The 26460-nt window shown below is 41.1% G+C and overlaps 1 protein-coding gene across 13 annotated transcripts in view; it reads left to right on the top strand.

The window, feature by feature from the left end:
• Positions 1-26460, top strand: part of chl1b (cell adhesion molecule L1-like b) — a 900313-nt gene that overhangs the window by 385043 nt on the left and 488810 nt on the right. For all 13 annotated transcript variants that reach the window (XM_087994484.1, XM_087994483.1, XM_087994485.1 and 10 more), the window contains 3 exons: positions 7369-7474; positions 12724-12917; positions 25546-25668. In XM_087994484.1, coding sequence (XP_087850610.1) covers positions 7369-7474; positions 12724-12917; positions 25546-25668 — 423 coding nt within the window. The remainder of the gene's footprint in view (positions 1-7368; positions 7475-12723; positions 12918-25545; positions 25669-26460) is intronic.

Here is a 26460-nt window from a genome sequence, read left to right as displayed (position 1 = left end):
AGCGAATGGATGTTATAGGGTGGTGCGGTGGCTCCGTGGTTAGCACTGCTGCCTCATAGCACCAGGGTCCCAGGTTCTATTTCAGCCTCGGGCAACTGTCTGTGTGGGGTTTGCATGTTCTCCCCATGTCTGTGTGGGTTCCCTCTGGGTGCTCCGGATTCCTCCCACAGTCCAAAGATATGCAACAGGTAATCAGGAAGGCAAACGGAATATTGGCTTTCATTGCTAAAGGAATTGAATTTAAAAGCAGAGAGGTTCTGCTGCAATTGTACAAAGGGTTGGTAAGGCCACACCTGGAGTATTGTGCATAGTTCTGGTCTCCTTATTTGAGGAAGGATATACTGGGTATGGAGGTGATGCAGAGGAGATTCACCAGATTGATTCTGGAGATGAGGGGGTACCCTTTGAGGAGAGGTTGAGCTGCCTGGGACTGTACTCACTAGAAGTTAGAAGAATGAGAGGAGATCTTATGGAAACACATAAAGGTATGAAAAGGATAGATAAGATAGAGGCAGGCAAGTTGTTTCTGCTGGTGGGTGAGACTAGGACTAGGCGACATAGCCTCAAGATTAGAGGGAATAGATTTGGGTCAGAGATGAGAATGAGCTGCTTTTCCTAAAGAGTAGTGAATCTGTGGAATTCTCTGCCCAAGGAAGCATTGAGGCAGCTTCATTAAATATATTCAAGACACAGTTCGATGGGTTTTTGCATAGTAGGAAAATTAAGAGTAATGAGGATAGTGCTGAGACGATGGCTAGATCAGCCATGATCTTAATGAATGGTGGACCAGACTCGATGGGCCAAATAGGCTACTCCTATTACTGTGAATCTATGATGCAAAGATAGGTGGAGGGACAGGTAGTATTAAGCAGGCAGGAAGGCTGCAGAAGGATTTGGACAGGTCAGAAGAGTGGGCAAAGAAGTGGCAGATGAAATACAACGTGGGAAAATGTGAGATCATGCATTTTGGTAGGAAACATAGAGGCATAGACCACTTTCTAAATGGGGAGAAAATTCAGAAGTCTGAAGTGCAAAGGGTTTGGAAGTCCGAGTCCAGGATTCTGTAAAGGTAAACGTGCACGTTGAGTCAGTAGTTAGGAAGGCAAATACGATGTTGACATTTAATTCAAGACGACTGAAAAAGAAAAACAGGGACATACTTCTGAGGCTTTATAAGGCTCTGGTCAGACCACATTTAGCGTATTGGGAGCAATTTTGGGCCCCATACCTCAGGAAGGGTGGACTGGCCCTGGGGCAGGTCCAGAGGAGGTTCATAAGAATGATCCCAGGAATAAAAAACTTAACAAATGAGGAACGTTTGAGGACTCTGGGTTTATACTCGATAGAGATTAGAAGGTTGAGGGGGGATCTAATTGAAACAGACAGAATACAGAATGGCCTGGGCAGAGTGGATGTTGGGAAGATTCTTCCATTGGCAGGAGAGGCTAGAACCTGAGGGCACAGCGTTGGAATAAAGGGAAGACCTTTTAGAATTGATTTGAGGAGAAACCTCTTCAGCCAGGGCGTGGTGAATCTTTGAAATTCATTGTCACAGAAGGCTGCGGAGGCAAGGTCATTGAGTATACTTAAGATAAAGATAGATAGGTTCTTGATTGATAAGGGGATCAAAAGTAAAAGAGAGAAGGCAGGAGAATGGGGTTGAGAAACTTGTCAGCCATGACTGAATGGTGAAACAAACTCGGACCGAATGGAAGAATCTTCCCAACATCCACTCTGCCCAGGCCATTCTGTATTCTGTCTGTTTCAATTAGATCCCCCCTCAACCTTCTAATTTCTGCTCTTATGTCTTATGGTCTTATGGCCCCTCAGTATTCTGTAAATTTCAATCAGATCCCTCTTGTACTTCTAAATTCCATTGAGCACAGACCCATGGTCTCCAATTTCTCCTCATATGACAAGCCCTTCATCCCTGGAATCATTCTTGTAAACCTCTTCTGAACCCCCTTCAAGACCAGCACATCTTTACACAGGTACAGGGCTCAAAACTGTTCTCAGTATTCCAAATGCAGTCTTATATAGCCTCTACAGTACATTTCTGCTGATGTATTCTGACCCTCTTGAAATGAATGCTAACATTGCATTTGCCTTCCTGGCTGTCAACTGAACCTTCATGTTAACATGAAGAGATTCCTGAACCAGGACTCTGAAGACCCTTTTTGCTTCAAATTTCTGAAGCCTTTCCCCATTTAGAAAATATTCTACACCTCTCTTCTTGCTTCTTGCAAAATACATCACCTTCCACATCCCCACATTCTATTCCACATGCTACATCTTTGCCCACTCTTCTAGCCTGCTTATGTCCTTCTGCAGCCTTCCCACTTCCACAACAGTACCTGTGCCTCCACCAAACTGTGTCATCTGGAAACTTACCATCACTTCTAAGTTCCTTTGTTCAGATCGTTAATGTATAACATGAATGGTTGTGGTCCCACCAAGAACTCTGGGGGACTCCAGAAAAAGACCCTTTATCTCAACTTTCTGCTAGTCAGCTAATCCTCTATTCATGCCAGTATTTTGGCCCTAACACCCTGGGCTCTTATCTTATTTTGCTGACTTTTGTGTGGTAACTTGTGAATATATCACGTCCCACGAGCTGTCCTTGGTCTTACCTGCTCACTACCTCCTCAAATAATTCTAAGAAATTTCTTGGACATGATCATCTCGTGACAAAGCCATATTGACTCAGCCTGTTTTACCATGGAAGTACTCCACAATTTCATCCAAAATAACAGACTCTCAAATCTTACCAATGGTTGAGGGCAGGCCATCCAGCCTCTAGATTTTCAACTTCCCAGTCACCTGGTACCCTCCCTAACTCCAATGATTTCTGACTGATTATTACCAATACCTCTCCAATCTCCTCAGCTATCTCCTTTTGAACTCTGGGGTGTAGTCCACCTGGTCTGTGTGATTTATCCACCTTCAGACCTTTCAGCTTCCCCAGCACCTTCTCCTTAGTGATGGCCACAACACTCGTCTCCCCCTGCCCCCAACTCTCTTGAAGGTCTGGTGTCTTCCACTGTGGAAACTGATGGGATGTACCAATTCTGTTCCTCTGCCATTTCTTTGGTTCCCATTCCTACCTTTCCAGCCTCATTTTCCAGTGGTCCAATGTACACTCTTGCCTCTCTCTTACCTTCCAGATTTCTACAAAAATCTCTTACAATCATCTTTTATATGACTAACGAGCTTACTCTCCCATTTCATTTTCTCCCCCTCTCATTGCTTTTTTTGTTATTCTCCTGCTGGTTTTTAAAATCTTCCAAGCCACTGGCTTCCCAATAATCTTCACCACATTCAGGTGAAGCCATCATATCAGAACAGCTCCCTCCTTCCCCAGGGCTGGTGCCAGTGTCCCACGAATTGGAACCTGTTTCTCTCACACCAGTCTTTGAGCCATGCATTTACCCCTTTAATTTTTTTGACACTGTGCCAGTTTGCTCATGGCTCAGGTAGTAATCTGGAGAATATTACCTTTATGGTTCTGCTCTTTAATTTAGTCCCTAGCTGCTCATATTTCCTCAGCAGACTCTTTCTCTTTCTACCTATATCGTTGGTACCTACACAGACCACAACACTCTCCACCCCAGCACCACTCCAAGTTCTGCAGCCCAGATAAGATATCCTGAACCTCGGCACCAGGCAGGCAACAAAGAGATTCTCAATCCTCACCATAGAGAACAATCTCTACTCCCCTAGCTTCACTATCCACAATTACAAATACATTTCTCATTTCTCCCCCTCTGTTGAGTGGCTCCCTGTACCACGGTGCTATGGTTAGTTTGCTGATCCTCCGTACAGCCCCCCAATCACCTCCAAACATGGAGCAAGAATCTTGCTAGACAAGCTCAAGGGCTGAGGTTTCTTCAGCAGTAACTCATGGATCCCTCTACCTGCCTCACTCAAAGTCACTGAACAATGATTGATTTCAAGGTAGTTAATCTCAGGGGAGTGACTGCCTCCTGAGACACAGTGTCCAGCTAAGTATTTCCTTCCCTGGTATGTCACTGGTTTGGAAGCTTAGACTCCATCTCACGTGCTCTGACCTGGAGTTCCTCAGGCAATCAACAGTTGCTACAGATATGGTCACTTTGAACCACTATTGACTCAATTAGGAATCACACTATGTAGTTACAAGCCATTGTCTAGCCCATAGTTCTTCATTTGATTGTTACAAATTTTGCAGATCAGGGCAGTAAATTAAATACTTGCCATCTTGAATAACTGCAAATCCTGGAATAGTAGGAAGGGCAGGATATAACTTTATACATAAAATTCCAAGTTACAAAGTGATAAACGTTGAAGCAGTAGAGGAAAGGTTGTAAACAGGACAGTGAGAGTAAATGATTCCAGACAGTAAGGATCAAGTTAGGAATGAACTGCAATACCTAGAGGAAAAGTCATGAACCAGTGATGAGAAATAAAGTGTTCAATGTGAGAATTGATAAAAGTTCCAGGCTCTGTTTGCACAAATGCTCAAAGTCTGACTAAAAGCATATCCGAAGTTGAGGAAGATGGTTGCATTGTGGTTTTGTCTTTGGGCGTGTTATCCAAAGGTTCAGATTAATGCTCTGGGGCATAGATTTATTTAGAATCATGACAGCAAGCAGGATTTAAATTGGTAATTTGGAATTGAAAATCTAGCTGCTGTAATGGTAACCATGAAATTATGATTCACTGTGAAATAAACCCTGACTCCCCAAACTTTGTCCACCATTTACAAGGCACAAACCAGGAGTGTGATGATTTTGCCTGGATGGGTGCAGCTCTGATAACACTAAGTGAGTTTGGTTCCATCATCGACTTCATTGCTACCACATCTACAAACATTCACTTCCTCGAAATCTGGTGCTCAATAGCAACATTGTGTGCCATCTTCAGGATAGTTTCAGAAATTCGCCCAGACTCCTTAGACAGCACATTCAAATCGACAACTACTTATTCCTTGGAGGACAGGGGCAGCAGATACATGGGAATACCACCAGCTGCAATTCCCCTCCAAGTCACTCACCATCCTGCCTCTTCCTTCAGTATTGTTGGATCAAAATCCTGGAATTCTCTCCCTCATGGCACTAGGGGTCTACCTTCAGCACTTGGACTGCAATAGTTCAAAAAGACTGACCTGTGGAACCAACCTGAAGCTTATCAACCCTAGACTATTCCATTTTCATCCATATGTTTATTCAACGACCATTTAAATGCCCTTAAAGTTGGCAAGTCTAAAATTGTTGTCGGCAGTGCGTTCCACTTGCCTACTACTCTCAGTAAAGAAACCACCTCTGACAGCTGTCCTATATCTATCGCCCCTCAATTTAAAGCTATGTCCCCTTGTGCTAGCCATCACCATCTGAGGAAAAAGACTCTCACTGTCCGTCCTATCTAACCCTCGGATTATCTTATGTGTCTCTATTAAATCACCTCTCAATCTTCTTCTCTGTAATGAAAACTGCCTCAAGTCCCTCAGCCTTCCCTCCATACCAGGCAACATCCTAGTATATTGCCTCTGAACCCTTTCCAAAGTTTTCAAATCGTTCCTATAATGCGGTGACCAGAACTGTACGCAATACTCCAAGTGCGGCTGCACCAGAGATTTGTACAGCTGCAACATGACCTCGTGGCTCCAAAACTCAATCCCTCTACCAATAAAAGCTAACATACCATATGCCTTCTTAACAACCCTATCAACCTGGGTGACAACTTTCAGGGATCTGAGTACATGGACACAGGGATCATTCTGCTCATCTGCACTGCCAAGAATCTTACCATTAACCAAACACACTTTTATTCCTGTTGCTCCTTCCAAAGTGAATCACCTCACACTTTTCCACATTTAGCTCCATTTGCCACTGCTCAGCCCAGCTCTGCAGCTTTGCTATGTCCCTCTGTAGCCTGCAACATCCTTCCGCACTGTCCACAACTCCACCGACCTTCGTGTCATCTGCAAATTTACTAACCCATCTTTCTACGCCGTCATCCAGGTAATTTATAAAAATGACAAACAGCAGTCAACCCCGAGATGAAATGACTGAAGGATCATTCAGTGAGGCTTTGTGGTTGGAGCTAAGACATACGAAGGGGATGGTGACATTATTGGCATTGTAGTATAGGTCCCCAAGCAATCAATAGGAATTAGAGGACCAAATATGCGGAGAGACTAGAGAGACTTGCAGGAGCAATAGGGTTGTCATAGTAGGGGATTTTAATGTTCCTAATATGGACTGTGACTGCCAAAGCATTAAGCACTTAGGTGGGATGGAACTTGTTAAGTGCATTCAGGAAGGTTTCCTCAAGAGGGCCGAAGTTCCTGTACTGCACTGTAATGTTCTATGTTCTAAGACAGCTCGCTACCATCTTTTTAAGGGCAAGAAGGGCTGGAAAACAAGTGCTGGCCCAGCCAGTGATGCCTACATCCCATGAATGAAGAAAAAGCAAATAGATTAGCTAACTGAACATTTGAAAGTCAAATATTATCCCAAATTCATGCTTAAAAAGGACAGATGAGTATTGTTCACATTATGATGCAGTTTTCCAGCTAGCTAAAGAGGAATACCATTTCCACTGTACTGCAGAGATTCACACTGAAGATACAGCTTCATTCTGATTCAATATTAGTCATAGGCTTAAAAATGACAGTGACTTCGCCGATTCCTGCTTCTCTTTTTGAACTAATGATTAACATGTTGACTGCAAATGTTTGTTTAAAAGATCTTAAGACATTTACAGTCAGGGTATTCACTTAGTCCATTACGATTCATCTAGCTGTAGAGAATCAAATATTCCCTATTGTTGCTCTTGTAAAATGGATGACTTTAATTTTCATAATAGGTCAAACATAGCATTTCTATTAATTAATCCATTGATGTCTCTTAAGTGTCTATTGATGTCTCTCAAGTACTTTAGTGTTTCACACTACAAGTATTAGGAGGATCTCCATGATGAGACTTTAAAATGAAATGTTCTCATGAATATTTCTTACTATAACCTTTGGCTTTAAAAGTAAACCGAGAAGTTGGTCTTTTTTTAGTGCACTATAAGGGATAAATTAAGGGAATTACAACCATGGCATTACATGCAGCAGATTCAAATTATTTTTGCTTGTCTATAAATGATAACTCTGGGAAATGGATTCATAACAATACTCATTAAAACTTCATTGCCATGTTCCAGCGAAGAAAGCTTCAACAACTTAACCACGTCAATTATACATTTGAATTCAGATTGTACACACCTTTATTGAAGAATTATCTACCTGGTAATGGAACTAGTTAACGTATTTGGAACTTTGCTTGAGCTTTTTATTTCATTGTGGTGATCTAACTCATTATAAATGTGACAATCTTCTTCCAGTTCAGCAACCTCCAACGATAACCAACCAATCGCCTAAGAGGCATGTTGTGTATCCGACAGATGATTTCATTATCAAGTGTGAAGCCAGAGGAAATCCAGCACCAAAGTACGTATTGCCATTGATGATTTGTGTTATGCCTTTCAGTTAGATCACCGAAATACCACTGAACAGATTTGTGTTTATGTTGCCTCAGTGTTTTCTTCCTAAATCTTTGCATCTGGTGAATGCCTACAAGGCCTAGAAAATTGACCCACCTATGTACGAGCAAGGTTGTTTAGCATGCAAAGTCATTAAATTTTGCAAATCAGTATGAAACAGTCTAATAACTAAAACAAAATCTGCTCATGTCAATGCATTTCTTTTGACAAAATCTCCTCAAGCGGATTCAGTTTTGTTGTCCATTGTTGATCATTCTCTTCTTCCAATTTGAAATCAGTTCTGGTCCATTGCAGTCAGTCCTAAACATTACAGCCCAACATTTCTTCTCCTTTCCTGTCACTTTAAAAAGAGCAACATACAATGGCATGTTCTATAATACCCTCTCCCAACTTAGTAAAGCTGTTTAATATTGAATATAACCATTCTATTGCAGTATAGCTATGGCTGTGAGGAATGTAACTGAAAGTATCAGATCCTGGTTAACAGCCTATTCTAACGGGTTAGGTAACATATAGGAATGAGAAGAAGTGAAAAACTGCCAGAAAAGAAAAAAATGGGCAAACAAGAAAGATATACACAGGATGACAGAAAAATGATTGCAGCTGAAAGAAGAAAATCAATCAAGTGATGGAAGATGAACAGTAAGATTGAGAGATTAGCATGAAGTGGGAGATTTGAGATGAATGAGAAGCAGTATTTATATGAAACAGGTTGATGCTCCTCTCTGAGTGAAAAAACTGCAAAGATTAAGTCGCCGTCTGAAAACAATGTAGTTTTCTTCGATTCATGTGTCTCCTATTCAGTTCTGCATTTATTAGTTTGCACTTAGACTGAAAATATGCTAGGATCTATATCCGTTTCCTTATTGAGCTTGTCAGTGGAAACTCAGACTGAAATTTCTGGTAAAGACAATTTTCTTACTCAAGAATATAAACCAGTAAATATGAAATAAATATGTGTGCAGTGCCATCATAAATATGTGTGCAGTGCCATCAAAAGTGATAATGGAAGTGATACTACCTCCTGTGTTAGTGCCTCAATCTGAATCTCCTGTTTCTGCTGCTGCCTTTTTCCTTCCAAGATTAAGCAGAGCATCCAATGGAAAGCCCTGTCCAGCTGCTTAGCCCTAGTAAATACATTGTGAGGTCAGATATTCTGAAACATTACAGAGACACACGGAGACTAACACCGTTTGGCTAAGTATTATGTAAGTTTCAGTCAGAAATCGTTAAAAGAAAGTATTCAGAAGAAAATAACCTTGAAAGTCCAAAAATATCTCCACATATGGTCTTTAGGTTGTCTTGTGCCTAAATTTTTCATCTTAAATCCAGGAGATTCACCTATAGACTTGGAATTTCTACAGTGACGAAACTGTTGTAAATGGTTTGAAACAATTTTCAGCTGACCTATCTTGGAAACAATGCAAATACATGCAAATTTAAAATAATGTTTCAAAATAAAATGAACATAAATCAGTTATACACAAATTTTCTGATTGAGTGCCGATACACAGTTCTCACCTTATAGTTACAATGAAGCTGTCCATGAAAAGTCCAATTGAGGGCAAAACAGTCTTTGCTTTCCTGCTGTAAATGTTATGTACTGTTAATGCCCACAGGACATCTACAGAGCTATGAGTGTTTATTAAGTTGCATCTCATTGTGAATCTTTAACTTCAGAGCAGGAAGATATAACACTAAAAGACAGGAAGTTTGAACTAAGATGAAATAATCATCTTCTGGGTGAACCAGTCAGGGAAGAACAAATTGTCCAGATTTTATGTAAGAACATTAGAATGTGGAGGAGCAGGAGTAGGCCATCTGACCCTATGAGCCTGCACCGCCAGTCAATAAGATCATGGCTGATCTTCTTGTGGCTTCAGCTAAATGTAATCACCCTCTCACCGTATCCCTTAACTCCTTCATTGTTCAAAAAATATCTGTCTTAACTTTAAACACATTTACAGCAGTAGCATCAACTACTTCACTGGGCAATGAATGTTATAGATTCACAACCCTCTGGGTGAAGAGGTTCATAGCAATTCCTTCTCAATTCAGTCCCCTGTGGGACTGTTTTGTCCTAAATTGGACTTTTCGTGGAATGCTTCATTGTAACTATGGGGTGAGAACTGTGTATTGCTACTCAGTCAGAAAATTTGTGTGTCACTGATTTATGTTCATTTTTACTTGGAAACATAATTTTAAATTTGCAGATAATTACATTGTTGCTCCTTGTAATTTTGAGGCTATGCCCTTATGTCCTAGTTTCACCTGCCAGTGGAAACATCCTCTCTATGTCTACTTTATCTCTTCCCTTCATAATTTTATATGTTTCTATAAGATCCCCCCTCATTCTTCTAAATTCCAATTAATATAATCCCAGTCTACTCACTTTCTCCTTATAAGCCAACCCCCTCAACTTAGTGAACCTCCTCTGCTCTCCCTCCAGTGCCAGTGCATCCTTTCTCAAGTAAGGAGACCAAAACTGCCCGCCGTACTCCATGTGTGGCCTCACCAGCATCTTGTACAGCTGCAACATAATCTCCCTGCTTTTAAATTCAATCCCTTTAACAATGAAGGACAAAATTCCATTTGCCTTCCTAATTATCTATTTTACCAGAAGACCAAGCCTCTATGATTCATGCAAGGACACTCAGGTCCTTCTGCACAGCAGCATGCTGCAACGTTTTACCATTCAAGTGAAACGCCTTTTTACTGTTACTCCTACCAGAATGGATGACTTCACATTTATTACCATTGTATTCCATCTGCCAGATGTTTGCCCACTCACTTAAAGTATCTATGTTCCTCTGCAAAGTTTCACAATCCTCTGCCACTCATCTTAGCATCATCTGCAAAGTTTGACACACTACATGTGGTCCCCAACTCCAAATCATTGAAATAAATTGCAAACAACTGCAGTTCCAACACTGATCCCCGAGGGCAGCTACTGGTGGTGTTGCTATCCCAGTTTGAGTTCTGTAACTTACAAACTAAGCAAATTACAGAAGAATAGTTCAATTTTTAAAACTTGATATGCATCAGAAGCATTGTAAATTGTGCAATTCTTAAGTTCAATATGGAATTATTGATAAAAGTGCAAGTAGTTATTGTGGCTTCTCGAGACAATCTACTCCACCAGTCTGACATTAGTTGCAGTCGCAAAGTTCTTTCCAGCTTTGTTGATATTGGATGAATTCTTGTCTTTCTCAAGCCTTGAGCTGACTCTGTGCAGAGAGCAGGGTTCTTCCCTTGCAGTCTTCCACACAATAGCGCACTGCTTTCTAGAAAATCTAGATACTTTGCTCATGTCAGTCATGTCATTTTGTCTGTGCCAAAACTGTTGTTAACTTCACAAGATGTGGCAGATTCTGTGCCCGACCATGTGGAGGTTGAAAAATTTGAAACCATTGGAATAAATAACAGCATAAGTTTTAAATCTATTTCTGACCAGTTAGGAATCCAACCATTTGTCTTGGTTTACTCACTGCTCCTTCACTCTAGCTCTGCTCTTTCTCCCCTTTGTCTGAATGCCACACACTCTCCACGTTTTAAATCCATTCTGTTGGTTTCACTTCAAAGTCAAGGTCACCTGTGCCTGTATTACTTCCTCTCCAAAAATTATAATCAATTCATTTACAATTGATGCGAATTCTTCAAAGTTCTTTTCAAGTACACATACTGCTTCTGGATCAAAGCCCATCACGTTGGTGGTTTGTACTGCTGGCTGTGCTTCAATCAGCCATGAGTGGAAAGAAGAATGACCGATCAAGCAAAACAAAGGTGCACAGAATTTTTATGTTCATTTTGAAAACAAACATTTAAAGCTTTTTTTCCCCCTCATATTGTTCATTTAATATCACAAAGCATTGCATCTTTCACACAAACTTGTCTTTCTTTAGTATGTTAAAACATTTTGGTTACAGTCAGATCAGCCATGATCTTAGTAAATAGTGAGCAGGTTTGAGGGGACTAATGGACCCATTCCAACCTCAACTTGCATACAGTCATAGAGATATACAGCACAGAAACAGACCCTTCAGTTCAACTTGTCCATGCTGACTAGATATCCCAACCCAATCTAGTCCCACTTGCCAGCACCCGGTGCATATCCCTCCTAACCCTTCCTATTCATATACCCATCAAGATGCCTTTTAATTGTTGCAATTATACCAACCTCTACCACTTTCTATGGCATACACGTACCACCCTCTGCATGAAAATGTTGCCCCTTAGGCCTCTTTTATATCTTTCCCCTCTTACCCTAAACCCATGCTCTTGTTCTGGAATCCCTCACCACAGGAAAAGACTTTGTCTATTTACCCTATCCGTGCCCCTCATGATTTTATAAACCTCTATAAGGTCACCCCTCAACCTCCAACACTCCAGGGAAAACAGCCTCACCCTATTCACCCTCTCCCTATAGCTCAAATCCTCCAATCCTGGCAACAGCCTTGTAAATCTTTTTCTGAACCCTTTCAAGTTTCACAACATCCTTCCAATAGGAAGGAGACCAGAATTGCGCACAATATTCCAAAAATGGCTAAACCAATGTACTGTACAGCCGCAATATGATCTCCCAACTCCCTACTCAATACTCTGATCAATAAAGGAAAGCATACCAAATGCCACCTTCACTATTCTATCTACCTGCAACTTCACTTTCAAGGAGCTATGAACCTGCACTCCAAGGTCTCTTCATTCAGCCACATTCCCCAGAATCTTAGCATTAAGTGTATAAGTCTTGCTAAGATTTGCTTTTCCAAAATGCAGCACTCGTTGGTTGACATAAAGAAGTATCCCATTTATGTGTTGAGGACATCAAAGTATTTGCATGTTTCTGCTTTTATTCTTTGGTTTATGAATATTTTAATGCAATTTTCACTCAAAACTTATTTTCAAATGTATGTTTTTACCATGCATTTAGTTTCAATGGAAGTGAGGATAACTCCAGTTTTTGACATCTACTTTTTAAACCGTGTCTGTGCTAGTTTAATATCAGAGGGTGCAAGCAGAAACCAAATTAATGAAATGTAAATTTCCTTGCAGCTTCACCAATTTAAGAATGTCAAATGCGAAATCCTGTTTTTGCTCTGTGGAAAATCTTTTCTGAATATTAAACAGATGATTTGTAATTCAGGAAGACGGGGCATTCAGTGTATTGGATAACTCAGGAAATACTTTGTTTTTTTTTAGTTTTACCTGGACTAAGGATGGCAAAGAATATGATCCATCCCAAGATCCTAGAGTGACCACAATTGCAAACTCAGGAACTTTCATAATCAAAAACAGCAATGGAAATTTGAAGACTTTTCAGGGAAAATACCGTTGTTTTGCCAGCAATGATCTGGGAGTAGCAATATCTGAAGAAATTGTTTTTGTTACTGCAGGTGAGTTCTTCATAATTTCACTTGTTTGCTTTTAGTCATTTCATGGAAATCTGAGTTGAAGGAATTGCTGACAATGTCTGTTGCTAACCTACATGCACTTTATTCAAATACAAAGCCTACTCAACAATATGCTTTTGGGTTCAAATAGCATGTGAAGTGAAAGCAATTTGGAAGGAAAACCAGCTTTGATGATCTTGCTCCTCTAATTGCTACATTGTGAGCGTTACGGTGGCTCAGTGGTTAGCAATGCTGCCTCACAGTGCCACGTTCCCAGGTTCGATCCCAACCTTGGGCGACTGTCTGTGTGGAGTTTGCACATTCTCCCTGTGTCTGTGTGGGTTTCCTCTGGGTGCTCTGCTTTCCTCCCACATCCAAAGATGTACAGGTCAGGTGAATTGGTCATGCTAAATTGCCCATAGTGTTCAGGGGTGTGTAGGTTAGGTGCATTGGTCAGGGGTAAATGTAGAGGAATGTGTTTGGGTGGGTTACTCTTTAGAGGGTCGGTGTGGACTTGTTGGGCCGAAGGCCCTTTTATTCCACACTGTCGGGAATCTAATCAGGCAGGTCTGGAATGCTCCTGGGCACAGTTAACGATAAATCAGTTTGGCTAATTGATCAATTTATTCCATGCATTTTAAATCCTTGGGAATGTGCCAATGATCAGGTTAATCTTGGCTGGAGAAGCAGAAGGAATCCACGTGGGAAACCAGGATTTGGTGGTTAAAGTCCAGAGGAATCCCTACTGAGCGGAAAGGTTCTCCAGGTTCATCTTGCATATCTTGACCTCTGTTTTTTGAACTCGGGTTAAGTTGAATTGACCAATGGGAAGAGTTTGTTCAATCCACATCAAACAAACAGCATTTTCTCCTTAGCTTGACATGGAGTCTTTCAAAGTATTTGCTTAGGTTAAGCACCCCCTCCAAACAAGAAATGAATCAACTGTATAAATTATTGATTTAACAAGTTTGTCTTGTGTGTACTTAATATCACCATCCAGCAAAAAAGGAAACTGATGTAAATGATTTTGAAAACACAAGTCCCTGTGGACCCTGGATCATATTTATGCAGAATTTAGCCACACCTTATCTGATTCCTTGGCAATCTTTTTCATGGCGCTTGTGCTACCTTTTGTTTCCTTTTTTTTTTGGACCATAAAAGATTTGCATAAAGTATGCAACAGCATAATTAATGACAAGAACAAAGGAATGCTGTCTTTTGCTGTGTACACCATTTTCAGAACGGCTTGTTCCTCTCCACATCTATTATCATTCTCAGCAGTGCTGCAATCAGTGGCAAAAAAAAATTGTGGTTTAGTTCTTCTGAACATGTTAAGGGTGAATGTGGGTCAAAAGGTTTTGGATGCATAGAGACTAAAGGTGGTTTGGTTCGGTCGAACGAACATTGTGTCAGCAAATCCCTTATTGGGGCGGGGGGGGGGGGGGGGGAAACTAAGAATTGTAAATAAACAGCAGAGGCTTTTGATGAATATATCTTCGAAAATATGTGAACTCTCTGAGAAATTAGTGTGTAATGATGATTCAACAATAAAGAAATGTAAATCAGTTACAAGTATACTTCCTGTGAAAATAATGTGGCAGCATCACTCTTGAGCACAAAATTGTGCTGAAACTTTCCAGGAAATATGGAGCAAAGTTATCTTTGATTCAAGATGCTGGTGGAGTAGGACGCTCTAACCGGAGCTCATCCACTCTGTCCATTACTTTTCTTGTTTTTTTCTCTTTTTCTCCCCCTCTTGTGTTTTTATTCTCTCTTCTGTCTTTCCCACTTCTGCCACTGGCCCAGAGCAGAGCAGGGGTGGCCAGCAGCCTGAAGTGAAGACTGTTTCTGGTTAGGAACTGTGGCACCTGGTCAGACCGTGTTGAAGCCCTTCTCGGATGCCTGTAATATCTATTTTTTTTAACTTTAATTCTTATTTCTCTAAATTATACTTACACTACATTACAGATATACATAGTATAACTTTTAGAGTCATAGAGTCACGTAATGTACAGCACATAAACAGACCATATGGTCCAACTCTTAGACTTAGAAGTAAACAGACCTTTCGGTCCTACTCATCCATGTTGACCAGATATCCGAAGTTTGTCTCATTTGCCAGTGCTTAGCCCATATCCCTCTAAAGCCTTCCTATTTGTTTACCCATCCAGATGCCTTTGTAATTGTACCAGCCTCCACCACTTCCTCTGGCAGCTCATTCCATACATGCACCACCCTCTGCGTGAAAAAATTGCCCCTTCGGTCCTTTTTAACATCTTGCCCCTCTCACCCTAAACCTATGCCCTCTAGTTTTGGACACCCCCACCCCAGGGGAAAGACCTTGTCTATTTATCCTGTCCGTGCTCCTCATGATTTTATAAGCCTCTATAAGGTCATCCCTCAGCCTCCGATGCTCCAGGGAAAACAGCCCCAGCCTATTCAGCCTGTCCCTGCACTCAAACCCTCCAACCCTGGCAATATCCTTGTAAATCTTTTCTGAACCCTTTCAAGTTTCACAACATCCTTTCAATGGCAGGGAGACCAGAACTGATGCAATATTCCAATAGTGGCCTAACTAATGTCCTGTACAGCCACAACATGACCTCCCAAATCCTATATTTGATGCACTGACCAATAAAGGCAAGAATACCAAATGCCGCCTTCACTATCCTATCTACCTGCGACTCCAATTTCAAGGAGCTATAAACCTACAAGGTTTCTTTGTTCAGCAATGCTCCCCAGCACGTTACCATTAAGAGTATATGTCCTGCCCTGGTCTGCCTTTCCAAACTGCAGTACCTCACATTCATCGAAATTAAAGTCCATTTGCCATTGATCAAGATCCCGCTGTACTCAGAGGTAACCTCCATTGCATCTCCAGTTTTGTTGTCATCTGCAAACTTAGGAGCCATGCCTCCTATGCTCACATCCAACTCATTTATATAAATGACAAAAAGTAGTGGACCCAGCACCAATCATTCCAGCAGACCGCTGGTCACAGGCCTCCAGTCTGAAAAGCAGCCCTCCACCACCACCCTCTGTGTTCTACCTTTGGCCAGTTCTGTATTCAAATGGCTAGTTCATCCTCTACTCCATGTGATCAACCTTGCGAACCAGTCTACCATGAGCCACCTTGTCGAATGCCTTACTGAAGTCCATATAGATCACGCCCTCATCAATCCTCTTTGTTACTTCTCCAAAAAAGTCAATCGGTTTCGTGAGACACAATTTCCCATGCACAAAGCCACGTTGACTACCCGTCCTTGCTTTTCTAAATACATGTAAATCCTATCCCTCAGAATTCCCTTTAACAACTTGCCTACCACCGATGTCAGGCTCACCAGTCTACAGTTCCCTGGCTTTACCACCTTTCTTAAATAGTGGCACCATGTTAGCCAACCTCCAGTCTTCCAGCTTTATTTTCCCTATTTTTTGTACCTAAGATGGTGCCATGTATTGACGACATTGTAGACTTTTCACTGAACTTCAGTTCTTTCATAACTTGATAATGTGTGACAATAAACATTAATTCTAATTCTTCTCAATGTGAAAATTTATTATGAGGGGAACTAAATACAGAAGTTAGAGGGATTATACTTAAAGCATTGGTAAGACCACACATGGAGTACTGTGCACAGTATTGGTCACCTTAATTAAGGCAGGATGTAAATATGTTGGAAAAATTAAGTGAAGATTTAGCAGACTAATGCCTGGAATAGCTGAGTGTATTATGACTCAAACTTGGACAGGTTAGGTGTGTAGCTTGAGGAACTCAGTAGAATAAAATCTGAATTAATAGTATCCTGAGAGGTCAAAATAAGAGAGGTGTGGAAAAGATGTTTCCCCTTCAGGGAGAATTTTGAACTGGGGATTATTGTTTGAAAATAAGAAGCTGTCTATTGAGAACAGAGGTGAAGTGAATGCATTACTCAGAGTACTGAGTCTAAAATATTGAAAAGGCAGTCGGAGCAGAGTCTTTGAATATTCTTAATTTAGAGGTAGGTTCTTGGTAAATAAGTGTTTGAAAGATTATCAGGGAGAGGCGGGAATGGATTTGAGTTTACAGTCAGATTAGTCCTGATCTTATTAAAGGGCAGAGCAGGCTCAAAGGGCCTTTTGGCCTATTTCCGCTCATTTTTATGAGTTTGTATGGAATTGTTTTTACAAAGATTTTCAAATTTTTTGAAGGTTTGTTGTTCGTAGGATGTTATGTAGATTCTGCACGCATTATTTTAGGATACAAATACAAAAGGACAGTGTAATTTTGATTCAGTTTGAAATGTTAAAATAAATATGCTAGTTACATCCCAGAATGCACATCAACGAATAACCATTTGTTTCTACATTAAAAAAAATCTTTATGGACTACCCGGGAATGTTCTAAACCAAATTTTGGATATTTTTAATCTTAGGAGAAAGTGAGGACTGCAGATGCTGGAGACTAGAATTGAAAAATATGGTGCTGGAAAAACACAGCAGGCCAGGCAACATCCGAGGAGCAGGACAATCGACGTTTCGGGCATGAGCCCTTCTTCAGGAATCCTGAAGAAGGGCTCATGCCCGAAACGTCGATTATCCTGCTCCTCGGATGCTGCCTGGCCTGCTGTGTTTTTCCAGTACCACATTTTTCAACTATTTTTAATCTTAGTGTTTTTCTCTTCATGCTGGAAGGCTTTTTACAATTTTTTTGTTTTCGTTGATGAATGATGTGAGAGTTGCCAACATAACTCAGATCTGCCAGGCCTGTATTGGCTCCAAATTTATGCAATCCACAGTTGTTTATGGTAGAGTATGGATGATTACCTGTATTAAATTGATGGTGTAAGGATACACATTAATCTAAAACTACTTTCATGAGGATGTCCATGTTACAAGGTACATATCAAGGCAAGTTCTCAATCTACATTATGTTTCTTACTGCATTTAAGTTCAAGATTATTTTTGTATATGTCAGATGAGTATTTAGTTGGAATTAAAATTTATGACAAAAGAATGAATTCAGACTTTAGTTCTGTAATTCATTTAATTTCTCGGGTGAGGGGGAAGAATAGCAAGGGTGTGAGAGGAATTGTGTAGCTCAAGAGCAAGAAACTGTTGGAGTGTTATGAACAACAACCCCTCCCTCTCCCCATTACTTTTCCTAAATGAACTGGTTAATGGGTGTGGGACAGGGGCTGAAAATGGTGTATCAGAATGGCAGAAGGATGCCTGTTACCGACCCATCCCTGCTGGGGTTTGACTCATGACAGTGGAGGCATCAGCAAATCATCTCACCTGTGGGTAAACTGATGCCCTTGTGTGTCCAATGAACAGCCAATTAAGGACACCCTTCTGCTACTTGTGGGAATTTATCTCCATTGTCAGGTGCTAAAGCTACGTGTTGGTGCTCCTGTTGGCACCCTATGGAGATGGGAGGTCAGTGCCTCTGATTTGGGCACCTGCAACCGATTGTAGACCCTCCTTCAGCAAAGTGCCAACCCACATTCCCCTCTGTCAAAGTCCCTCTGTCAAAGTTGCATGTCCTCACATCCTCCCCACTCCTCATCAAGTCCAGCCACTCTTCCCAGGACTTCCCTTTATGTGAAGCTCTATGGTGCTTCTTTTGGAAGTCCCCAAACTCGACAGTCTCAGTACTCATGTGGGGATCATGAGATTTGATTGACTATCAGTCCTGGAGGGCAGGACATCCTTCCTGATGGGAGGTGAGGGGAAGGTCCCACTTGAGCCAAGTAAGAGCCCAGTGGCTGTGGAGTAACCTGGTCAAGTTGTGGAGTTTCTTTTCACCACTGATCAATTAACCTCTGAATGGTGGTGGGCATGGTAGGGAGTGAAGCAATGCCATTGTGTCTGTATAAAAGTCTGACAATGCATTGAACTTCAGGCAATGCTTAGTAATTTAGAAATATCTTTGAATTATAAATCTCCACAAAACGTTTATGAATAATGCTCCAAAGGATATAACTAGGTAATAATGTCTACGCGGCTTGATACCAGAAGAACATTGCTGTGTTATCTATTCATGAATAGGTTTCTTAACAAGAAATGCTTGATGTTGGAGAACACCCTGCAGGGTACAAAATTGCAATTTTAATTTAATTTGAGGTGACTAAGGTATGTTTAATTTGACATTTTAATATTAATGCACAAGTACCTTTGCAGTCAGATGCAAATATTTAACTTATCATCATGTTGTAGAGTTATAAAGCATGGAAACAGACCCTTCAGTCCAACTCATCCCACACTGACCAGATATCCTAAAATAATCTAGTCCCATTTGCCCGCACTTGGGCCATATCCCTCTGAACTCTTCTTAAACATATACCCATCCAGATGCCTTTTAAATGTTGCCATTGTACCAGCCCCTGCCACTTCCTCTGGCAGCTCATTCCATACATGCACCACCCTCTGTGTGATAACATTGCCCCTTAGGACCCTTTTAAATCTTTCCCTTCTCACCTTAAACCCATGCCCTCTAGTTCTGGACTCCCCCACCCCACCTTGGGAAAAAGACCTTGGCTGTTCATACCCCACATGATTTCATAAATCTTTATAAGTTCATCCCTCAGCCTCCGACGCTCAAGGGAAATTAGCCCCAGCCTATTCAGTCTCTCCCTTTTGCTCAAACCCTCCAATCCTGGCAACATCCTTGTAAATCTTTTCTGTGCCCTTTCAAGTTTCGCAACATCTTTTCTTTGCACATGGTATTCCAAAAAATGGCCTAACCAATGTTCTGTACAGCCTTAATATGGCATCCCAACTCTTTTACACTCAATGCACTGACCAAAAAAGGCTAGTATACTAAATGCTGCCTTCACTACCCTGTCTACCAATGACTCTACCTGCCAGGAATTATGAACCTGCCCCCTACTGTCTTTTTGTTTGGCCACAGTCCCTGGGACCCTACCATTAAGTATATAAGTCCTGCACTGATTTGACTTGCAAACATGCAACGCCACATATCTAAATTAAATTCCTTGGTCCATCGGCTCATTTGATGAAGGTCCTGTTGTACTTTGACATAATCTTCTTCACTGTGCTCTGTTTCTCACTTATACAAACAGGCAGACAGGGCTTTGCTTTGTTATCCCACTGAAAATGCTGTATTCCAACAGTGCAACCTTCCCCTCAGTACTGCACTGAAATGTAAGTTTGATTATATATTTCAGTCTGGACACAAGGGGTTCTGATTCTGAGCAAGCAACACTACTCTTGAAATGGCATGCAGTTTGATGAAGTCTTGGACTAAACAAAGTGCATAATTTCCTATGTAAGGAAATGTGTCCACCATTCTATGACGCAGAATGTCTCTGATAAATGTTCCCACTTTCATTGTATAATGTTTTTTTTTGGTGCCAAATTCTTTCTTTGCATTTTTGGGTGATTGTTGTTTCTGTTCATCAAATTTTGAGATTATAATGGAAAATAGAATACTTTTCTATTCTGGCCAAGAGCATCAATTTGTTTAGCCAGAGAGAAAGCTCTCCTGTACTGGAATAAAATGCTTGAACTTTAACTGCAGAACAACTTCACATTCTATCGACCCATATAAAGCTCCTTAACAACTGTCTTCCCCAATTCCCTCACCAGATGGACTTGCAATCTTTTTAATTGGTATTTTTATAGTATCAAGTTGCAGGGCAGTTTGTCTTGTTCCCCACAATTGCTACAAAATGAATTAGACTGCCTAAATGACTTCCCAAGAGAAGGGTGGTAAAAAAAAGAACACCTTGTGATAGATTTGGGCATAATTTAATTCATCTCTGAAAGCTGAAAGCATAGATTGCAAACAACTATTATTGCAAACTTAATTCTTGGTGTATATCAATATTCGACTACTTTTTCCCCTTGTGTAGTGAAAAAACATGGCAAGTTCAAAATTACCTCAGCAATTCTTCACTCTATCCACGACCATCAGGATTTTAGAAACCTCGATAAGGTCACCCCCTCAACTTCTGATACTTCAGGGAAACTTACCCTATCCTATTCAGCCTCTCCCCACAGTTCAAACTTTCCAACCCTGGCAACAACCTTGTAAATGTTTTCTGAACCCTTTCATCTTTCACAACTGAGTGGGGGAGTCCAAAACAAGAGAGCATAAGTTTAAGGTGAGAGGGGAAAGATTTGGAAGGGACCGAAGGGGCAACCTTTTCACACAGTGGGTGGTGTGTGTATGGAATGAGCTGCCAGAGGAAGTAGTGGAGGCTGATACAATTACAATCTTTAAAAGACGTCTGGATGGATATATGAATGGGAAGGATTGAGAGGGATATGGGCCAAATGGTGGCAAATGGGTATAGATTAATTTAGGATATCTGGTCAGCATGGACAAGTTGGACTGAAGGTGCCATGCTGTACATCTATATGACTTTTTAATTTGGAATTGAGTTTGTTTCCACAAGATAATTGAAGCACCGATAGGAAAAAAATTAAACAAAAAGACTTGCATTTAGAGTGAGTTAAAGTCTCAGAAATTTCTAAAGCATTTTATGGACAGTGAAGTGAATTTTCTGTATTATTGCCCATTTTCAATCATAGAGTCATAGAGATGTACAGCACAGAAACAGACCCTTCGGTCCAACTCGTCCATGCTGACCAGATAACCCAACCAAATCTAGTCCCATCTGCCAGCACCTGGCCTATATCCCTCCAAACCCTTCCTATTCATATATCCAAAAAAAATCCCCTTTAAATGTTGCAATTGTACTAGCCTCCACCACTTCCTCTGGCAGCTCATTCCATACACGTACCACTGTCTGCATGAAAAGGTTACCCCTTAGGTCTCTTTTATATCTTGCCCCTCTCACCCTAAACCTATGCTGTCTTGTTCTGTACTCCACCACCCCAGGGACAATACTTTGTCTATTTATCCTATCTATGCCTGTCAGGATTTTGTAAACCTCTATAAGGTTGCCCACCAGCCTCCGAAACTCCAGGGAAAACAGGCCTAGCCTATAGCTCAAATCCTCCAACCCTGGCAACATCCTTGTAAATCTTTTCTGAACCCTTTCAAGTTTCACAACATCTTTCCGATAGGAAGGAGACCAGAATTGCATGCAATACTCAAACAGTGGCCTAACCAATGTCCTGTACAGCCACAACATGGCCTCCCGACTCCTGTAACTCAATACTCTGATCAATAAAGGAAAGCATACAAAACGCCTTCTTCACTATCCTATCTACCTGCGACTCCACTTTCAAGGAGCTATAAACCTGCACTCCTCCAAGGTCTCTTTGTTCAGCAACACTCCCAAGACATTACCATTAAGTGTAAAAGTTCTGCAAAGATTTGTTTTCCCAAAATGCAGCACCTCGCATTTATCTGAATTAAATTCCATCTGCTACTTCTCAGCCCATTGGCCCATCTGATCAAGATCCTGTTGTAATCTGAGGTAACCTTCTTCGCTGTCCACTATACCTCCAATTTTGGTGTCATCTGCAAACTTACTAACCATACCTCTTATGCTCACATCCAAATCATTTATATAAATGTTGAAAAGTAGTGGACCCAGCATCGATCCTTGTGGGACTCTACTGGACACAGGCCTCCAGCATGAAAAACAATCCTCTACCACCACCCTCCGTCTTCTACCTTTGAGCCAATTCTGTATCCAAATGGCTAGTTCTTCTGGTATTCCATGAGATCTAACCTTGCTAATCAGTCTCCCATGGGGAACCTTGTTGAACGCCTTACTGAAGTCCATATAGATCAAATCTACTGCTCTGCCCTCATCAATCCTCTTCATTAATTCTTCAGAAAACTCAGTCAAGTTTGTGAGACATAATTTCCCACGCACAAAGCCATGTTGACTATCCCTAATCAGTCATTGCCTTTCAAATACATGTACATCCTGTCCCTCAAGATTCCCTCCAACAACTTGCCCATCACTGACATCAGGCTCACCGGTCTATAGTTCCCTGGCATGTCCCTACCACCTTTCCTAAACAGTGGCACCACATTAGCCAACCTCCAGTCTTCCGGCATCTCATCTGTGACTTTCGATGATACAAATATCACAGCAACAGGCTAGCAATCACTTCCCTAGTTACCCACAAAGTTTTAGGGTACACCTGATCAGGTCCTGGGGATTTATCTACTTTTATGTGTTTCAAGACATCCAGCACTTCCTCTTCTGTAATATGGACATTTTTCAAGATGTCACCATCTATTTCCCTACTTTCTGTATCTTCCATGTCCTTTTCCAAAGTAAGCACTGATGCAAAATTGCCCCCATTTTCTGCGGCTCCACACAAAGGTCACCTTGCTGATCTTTGAGGGGCCCTATTCTCTCCCCAGTTACACTTTTGTCCTTAATACAGGGTAGATTCCCCATGATTCTTTGAATTATATCATGGCAGTTTCAACATTCTTAGATAAATACGATTGGGAACTGAAATTACTGTGGTTAGGTGAGATTGTTTTTAATCAAGCCTGACTGCAGTCCATCTTGAACTCATTCACATCTGTATTTAAGATGCGTGTTCTTGTTTTTGTTTGAAGTTGTTCATTGTGATGTAGTTTTCATTGATAAGGACAACATTTAATACCCATCCCTCATGGCCCTGAAGGGTATGTTTTGAGCCAATGTTTTGAGCCAATGTTTTGAACCTTTGTAGTCTGTGTGCGAAAATATCCTGACCGCACTCTTAGGTGGGGAATACCCATTTTTCAAGCAGTGATGGTGAAAGAATGGCATGGTGCATGACCTGCAGCTAGTGATACCGTTATGCGTAAGCTTCCCTTCTTCTCATTGATGTTATAAATTGTGTGTTTAAAAAGTGCTGGTGAAGGAACATTGGTGAGTTACTTCAGTACATCAGTGCAGATGGTGTACAGTGCACTGCAGTCTGGCAACTTTGGAGCAAGGTAAACATTTATGGTGCAGGATGGACTGCTTATCAAATGGGCTCCTTTTCATGGCTGGCATCAGGCTCTGCATCAGTGTTTGCAGTCAACCAGCCAAGTGCACAATGTTTCATGATACTCTTACTGATACCTTGTAACCTCTGGAGAACCTTAATGGAGTCAGGAGATGAGTGACTTCCAATGAGTATCCAGCCTCTGACCTGCTCTGCCCTGTTCCCACAAGGTGCTCATTTGAGTCTGTCTGAGCAGAATTCTGTTTTTATCTTGCTCTCAAGCGACATGGCATCTGTGCTACAATTGCTTCCTTCCTTGCCTGGAGGCAACTTATGGCTGGATTCACTCTATGTCCACGTTGCAGTTCTATCTTACCATCTAAAGCACAGTGTGCATTTCTGACCTTGTGGCTATAAACATGATGGTGAATTTCTTTTTCTTCCATCTCCACTCCCTGCCCGGTTGCAGTATAGATATATCCAAATGGAGAAGGAGAGAACAGGAATGTTGTGCTAAGGGGAGAGTTGGGGGCAAAAGTGAGCTTGATGCCATTTGTAGCATCGAGATCAGATGAAGAAAGAGGGATGTGGGAGAACTGGAAGATTAGGAAGATTAACTATGTATATAATAATTTCTAATTGTTTTAGTCCCACTGTTATTTAAATGGTGAAAAATTGCAGCATGCTGATCTGCAGAGGGCCCTGGATATCCTTGTGTATGAATCACAAAACATTGGTTTGAAGGTGAAGCAGGTTATTAAGAAGACAAGTCCTTCATTACTCGAGGGGTGGAGTTTGAAAATAGGGAGGTTGTGCTATTGCTGTATAAAGTGAAGGTGAGGCCACACCTGGAGTACTGTGTACAGTTTTGGCCTCCTTACTTGAGAAAGGATGTACTGGCATTGGAGCGGATATAGAGAAGGTTCACACGGTTGATTCCAGAAAGGAGGCATAACTTCAAAATAAGGGAGAATAAATTTAGGACTGAGTCCAGGAGGAACTTCTTCATCCATAGGATTGTAAGTCTGTGGAATTCCCAGCCCAGTGAAACTACTGCAGCTACCGCATTGAATGTTTTTAAAGCGAAAATAGATAGACTTTTGAACGATGAAGGAATTAAGGGTGATGGTGAGCGGGCGGATAAGTGGAGCTGAGTCCACAAGAAGATCAGCCATGATCTTACTGAATTGAGGGGCAGGTTCGAGGGGCCAGGTGGCCCACTCCCACTTCTATTTCTTATGTTCTCAAGTTGTTATTATCCAGAGTGTCAGTGATGACCACCTGCTGGTAATGATTTTCTCCACTGGAGTGTAAACACGCATTTTTGCCTGGTCCTGTCTGTTTGACAACCAATGCCTGCAATTATGTGACGACTTTCCCTGAATAAAATGAGGAAAATGTATTACTAAGTGTGGTGTAACATGTTCAGATGATGTCTGTCCAGCTTGAATAAGTTGACAGTGCATGCAGCCTGTGAGGTGCGGGTGTGAGATTTAGAGCAGTGCCAAGTATGCAAGGACAATATAAAGCTACAAGTATTAGATTATTGTCATGATAGAATCATGATTGATGGAGATTGTTGGAAGGTGACAATTGGGTGTGACACATTGAGTAGTGTGTGAGGATCATGATGCAGTTAATGAAATAAGAAATTTGACATTTACTGACCTTGACCAGGCATGCAGTTCATTCAACTGCATTTGTCTGTCTGGCTTGTGCTCTCTTTCTAGTAACTTCACACATTATGACTAATGCTTTGTTTTGTCTTTCCCAGCTATCCCGAGATTTCCAAAAGAAAGTATAAAACATTTTGAAGTTGAGGAGGGCGATGCTGTAGTACTACCCTGCAATCCTCCCAGTGGGCCACCTCCATTAAATATTTATTGGATGACCAGCAGTAAGTGCCATCTCTTATACATTTATGACTACGCATACCAGCCGGCTGTTAAACTAAATTGGTAAATTCAGTCAGCATCGCATCTGCTCATGTCTTTGTCAGCCTCAATTGGCTTTTCTTTTCTGATTGCAAAATAACGAAAATGGAAATGTTGGGGAATAAAATCAGTTTTAATTTTACAATTCTTCTGCCATAACAGCTGTCATTTTGAAACAGCTGTCAGTCTGGAATTATAATGATTTGATTTAATCATTTGGAGCATTTAAGATATTATGCAGCAAAGGCACATCATATGCATTATTTAGACAAACTAAATCAAACCAAGAGACAATACAAAATTTTAAAAAATGCAAACATCAAGCACAAAAACTAACAGATTTTGGTTAATGGAAGAAATATAAAGAAAAACAAAAGGTGGCTGTATAGAAAATAAGAACAATGAAAAGGAGTACAAAAAACTTGCACTGGTATCAAGATCAACACTCATCTTCTACAACTGTATTAGGAAAAACAATATAACTAAGAGGTATGTAGACCTCTTGAAAACTGACAGTACTGACATTGTAAATGAAAAGAAAGATGTCATGAATTATTGCTTTCTGTCAGTGATACTGAATTACTGTAAAGCATGAGGTTAGATATTAGGGATCCCAAGGAAACTAAATTGAATAAAGGGCAGATCTCTGATCTCGCATACTCTGATTTAAAAGGCTGTGCTGAACTCAAACTCCAGTCTCCAGCTGTTCATGTTTCATTAAATTATGATTGCTTGAGTGATGAGATTCTGGAAGC

The sequence above is a fragment of the Chiloscyllium plagiosum genome, unplaced genomic scaffold, assembly GCF_037043375.1.
Source record: "Chiloscyllium plagiosum isolate Xiang-an unplaced genomic scaffold, Cpla_swu_hap1 HiC_scaffold_14, whole genome shotgun sequence".
In the NCBI taxonomy this organism is placed as follows: domain Eukaryota; kingdom Metazoa; phylum Chordata; class Chondrichthyes; order Orectolobiformes; family Hemiscylliidae; genus Chiloscyllium; species Chiloscyllium plagiosum.
This window is presented reverse-complemented; position numbering and strand designations above follow the sequence as displayed.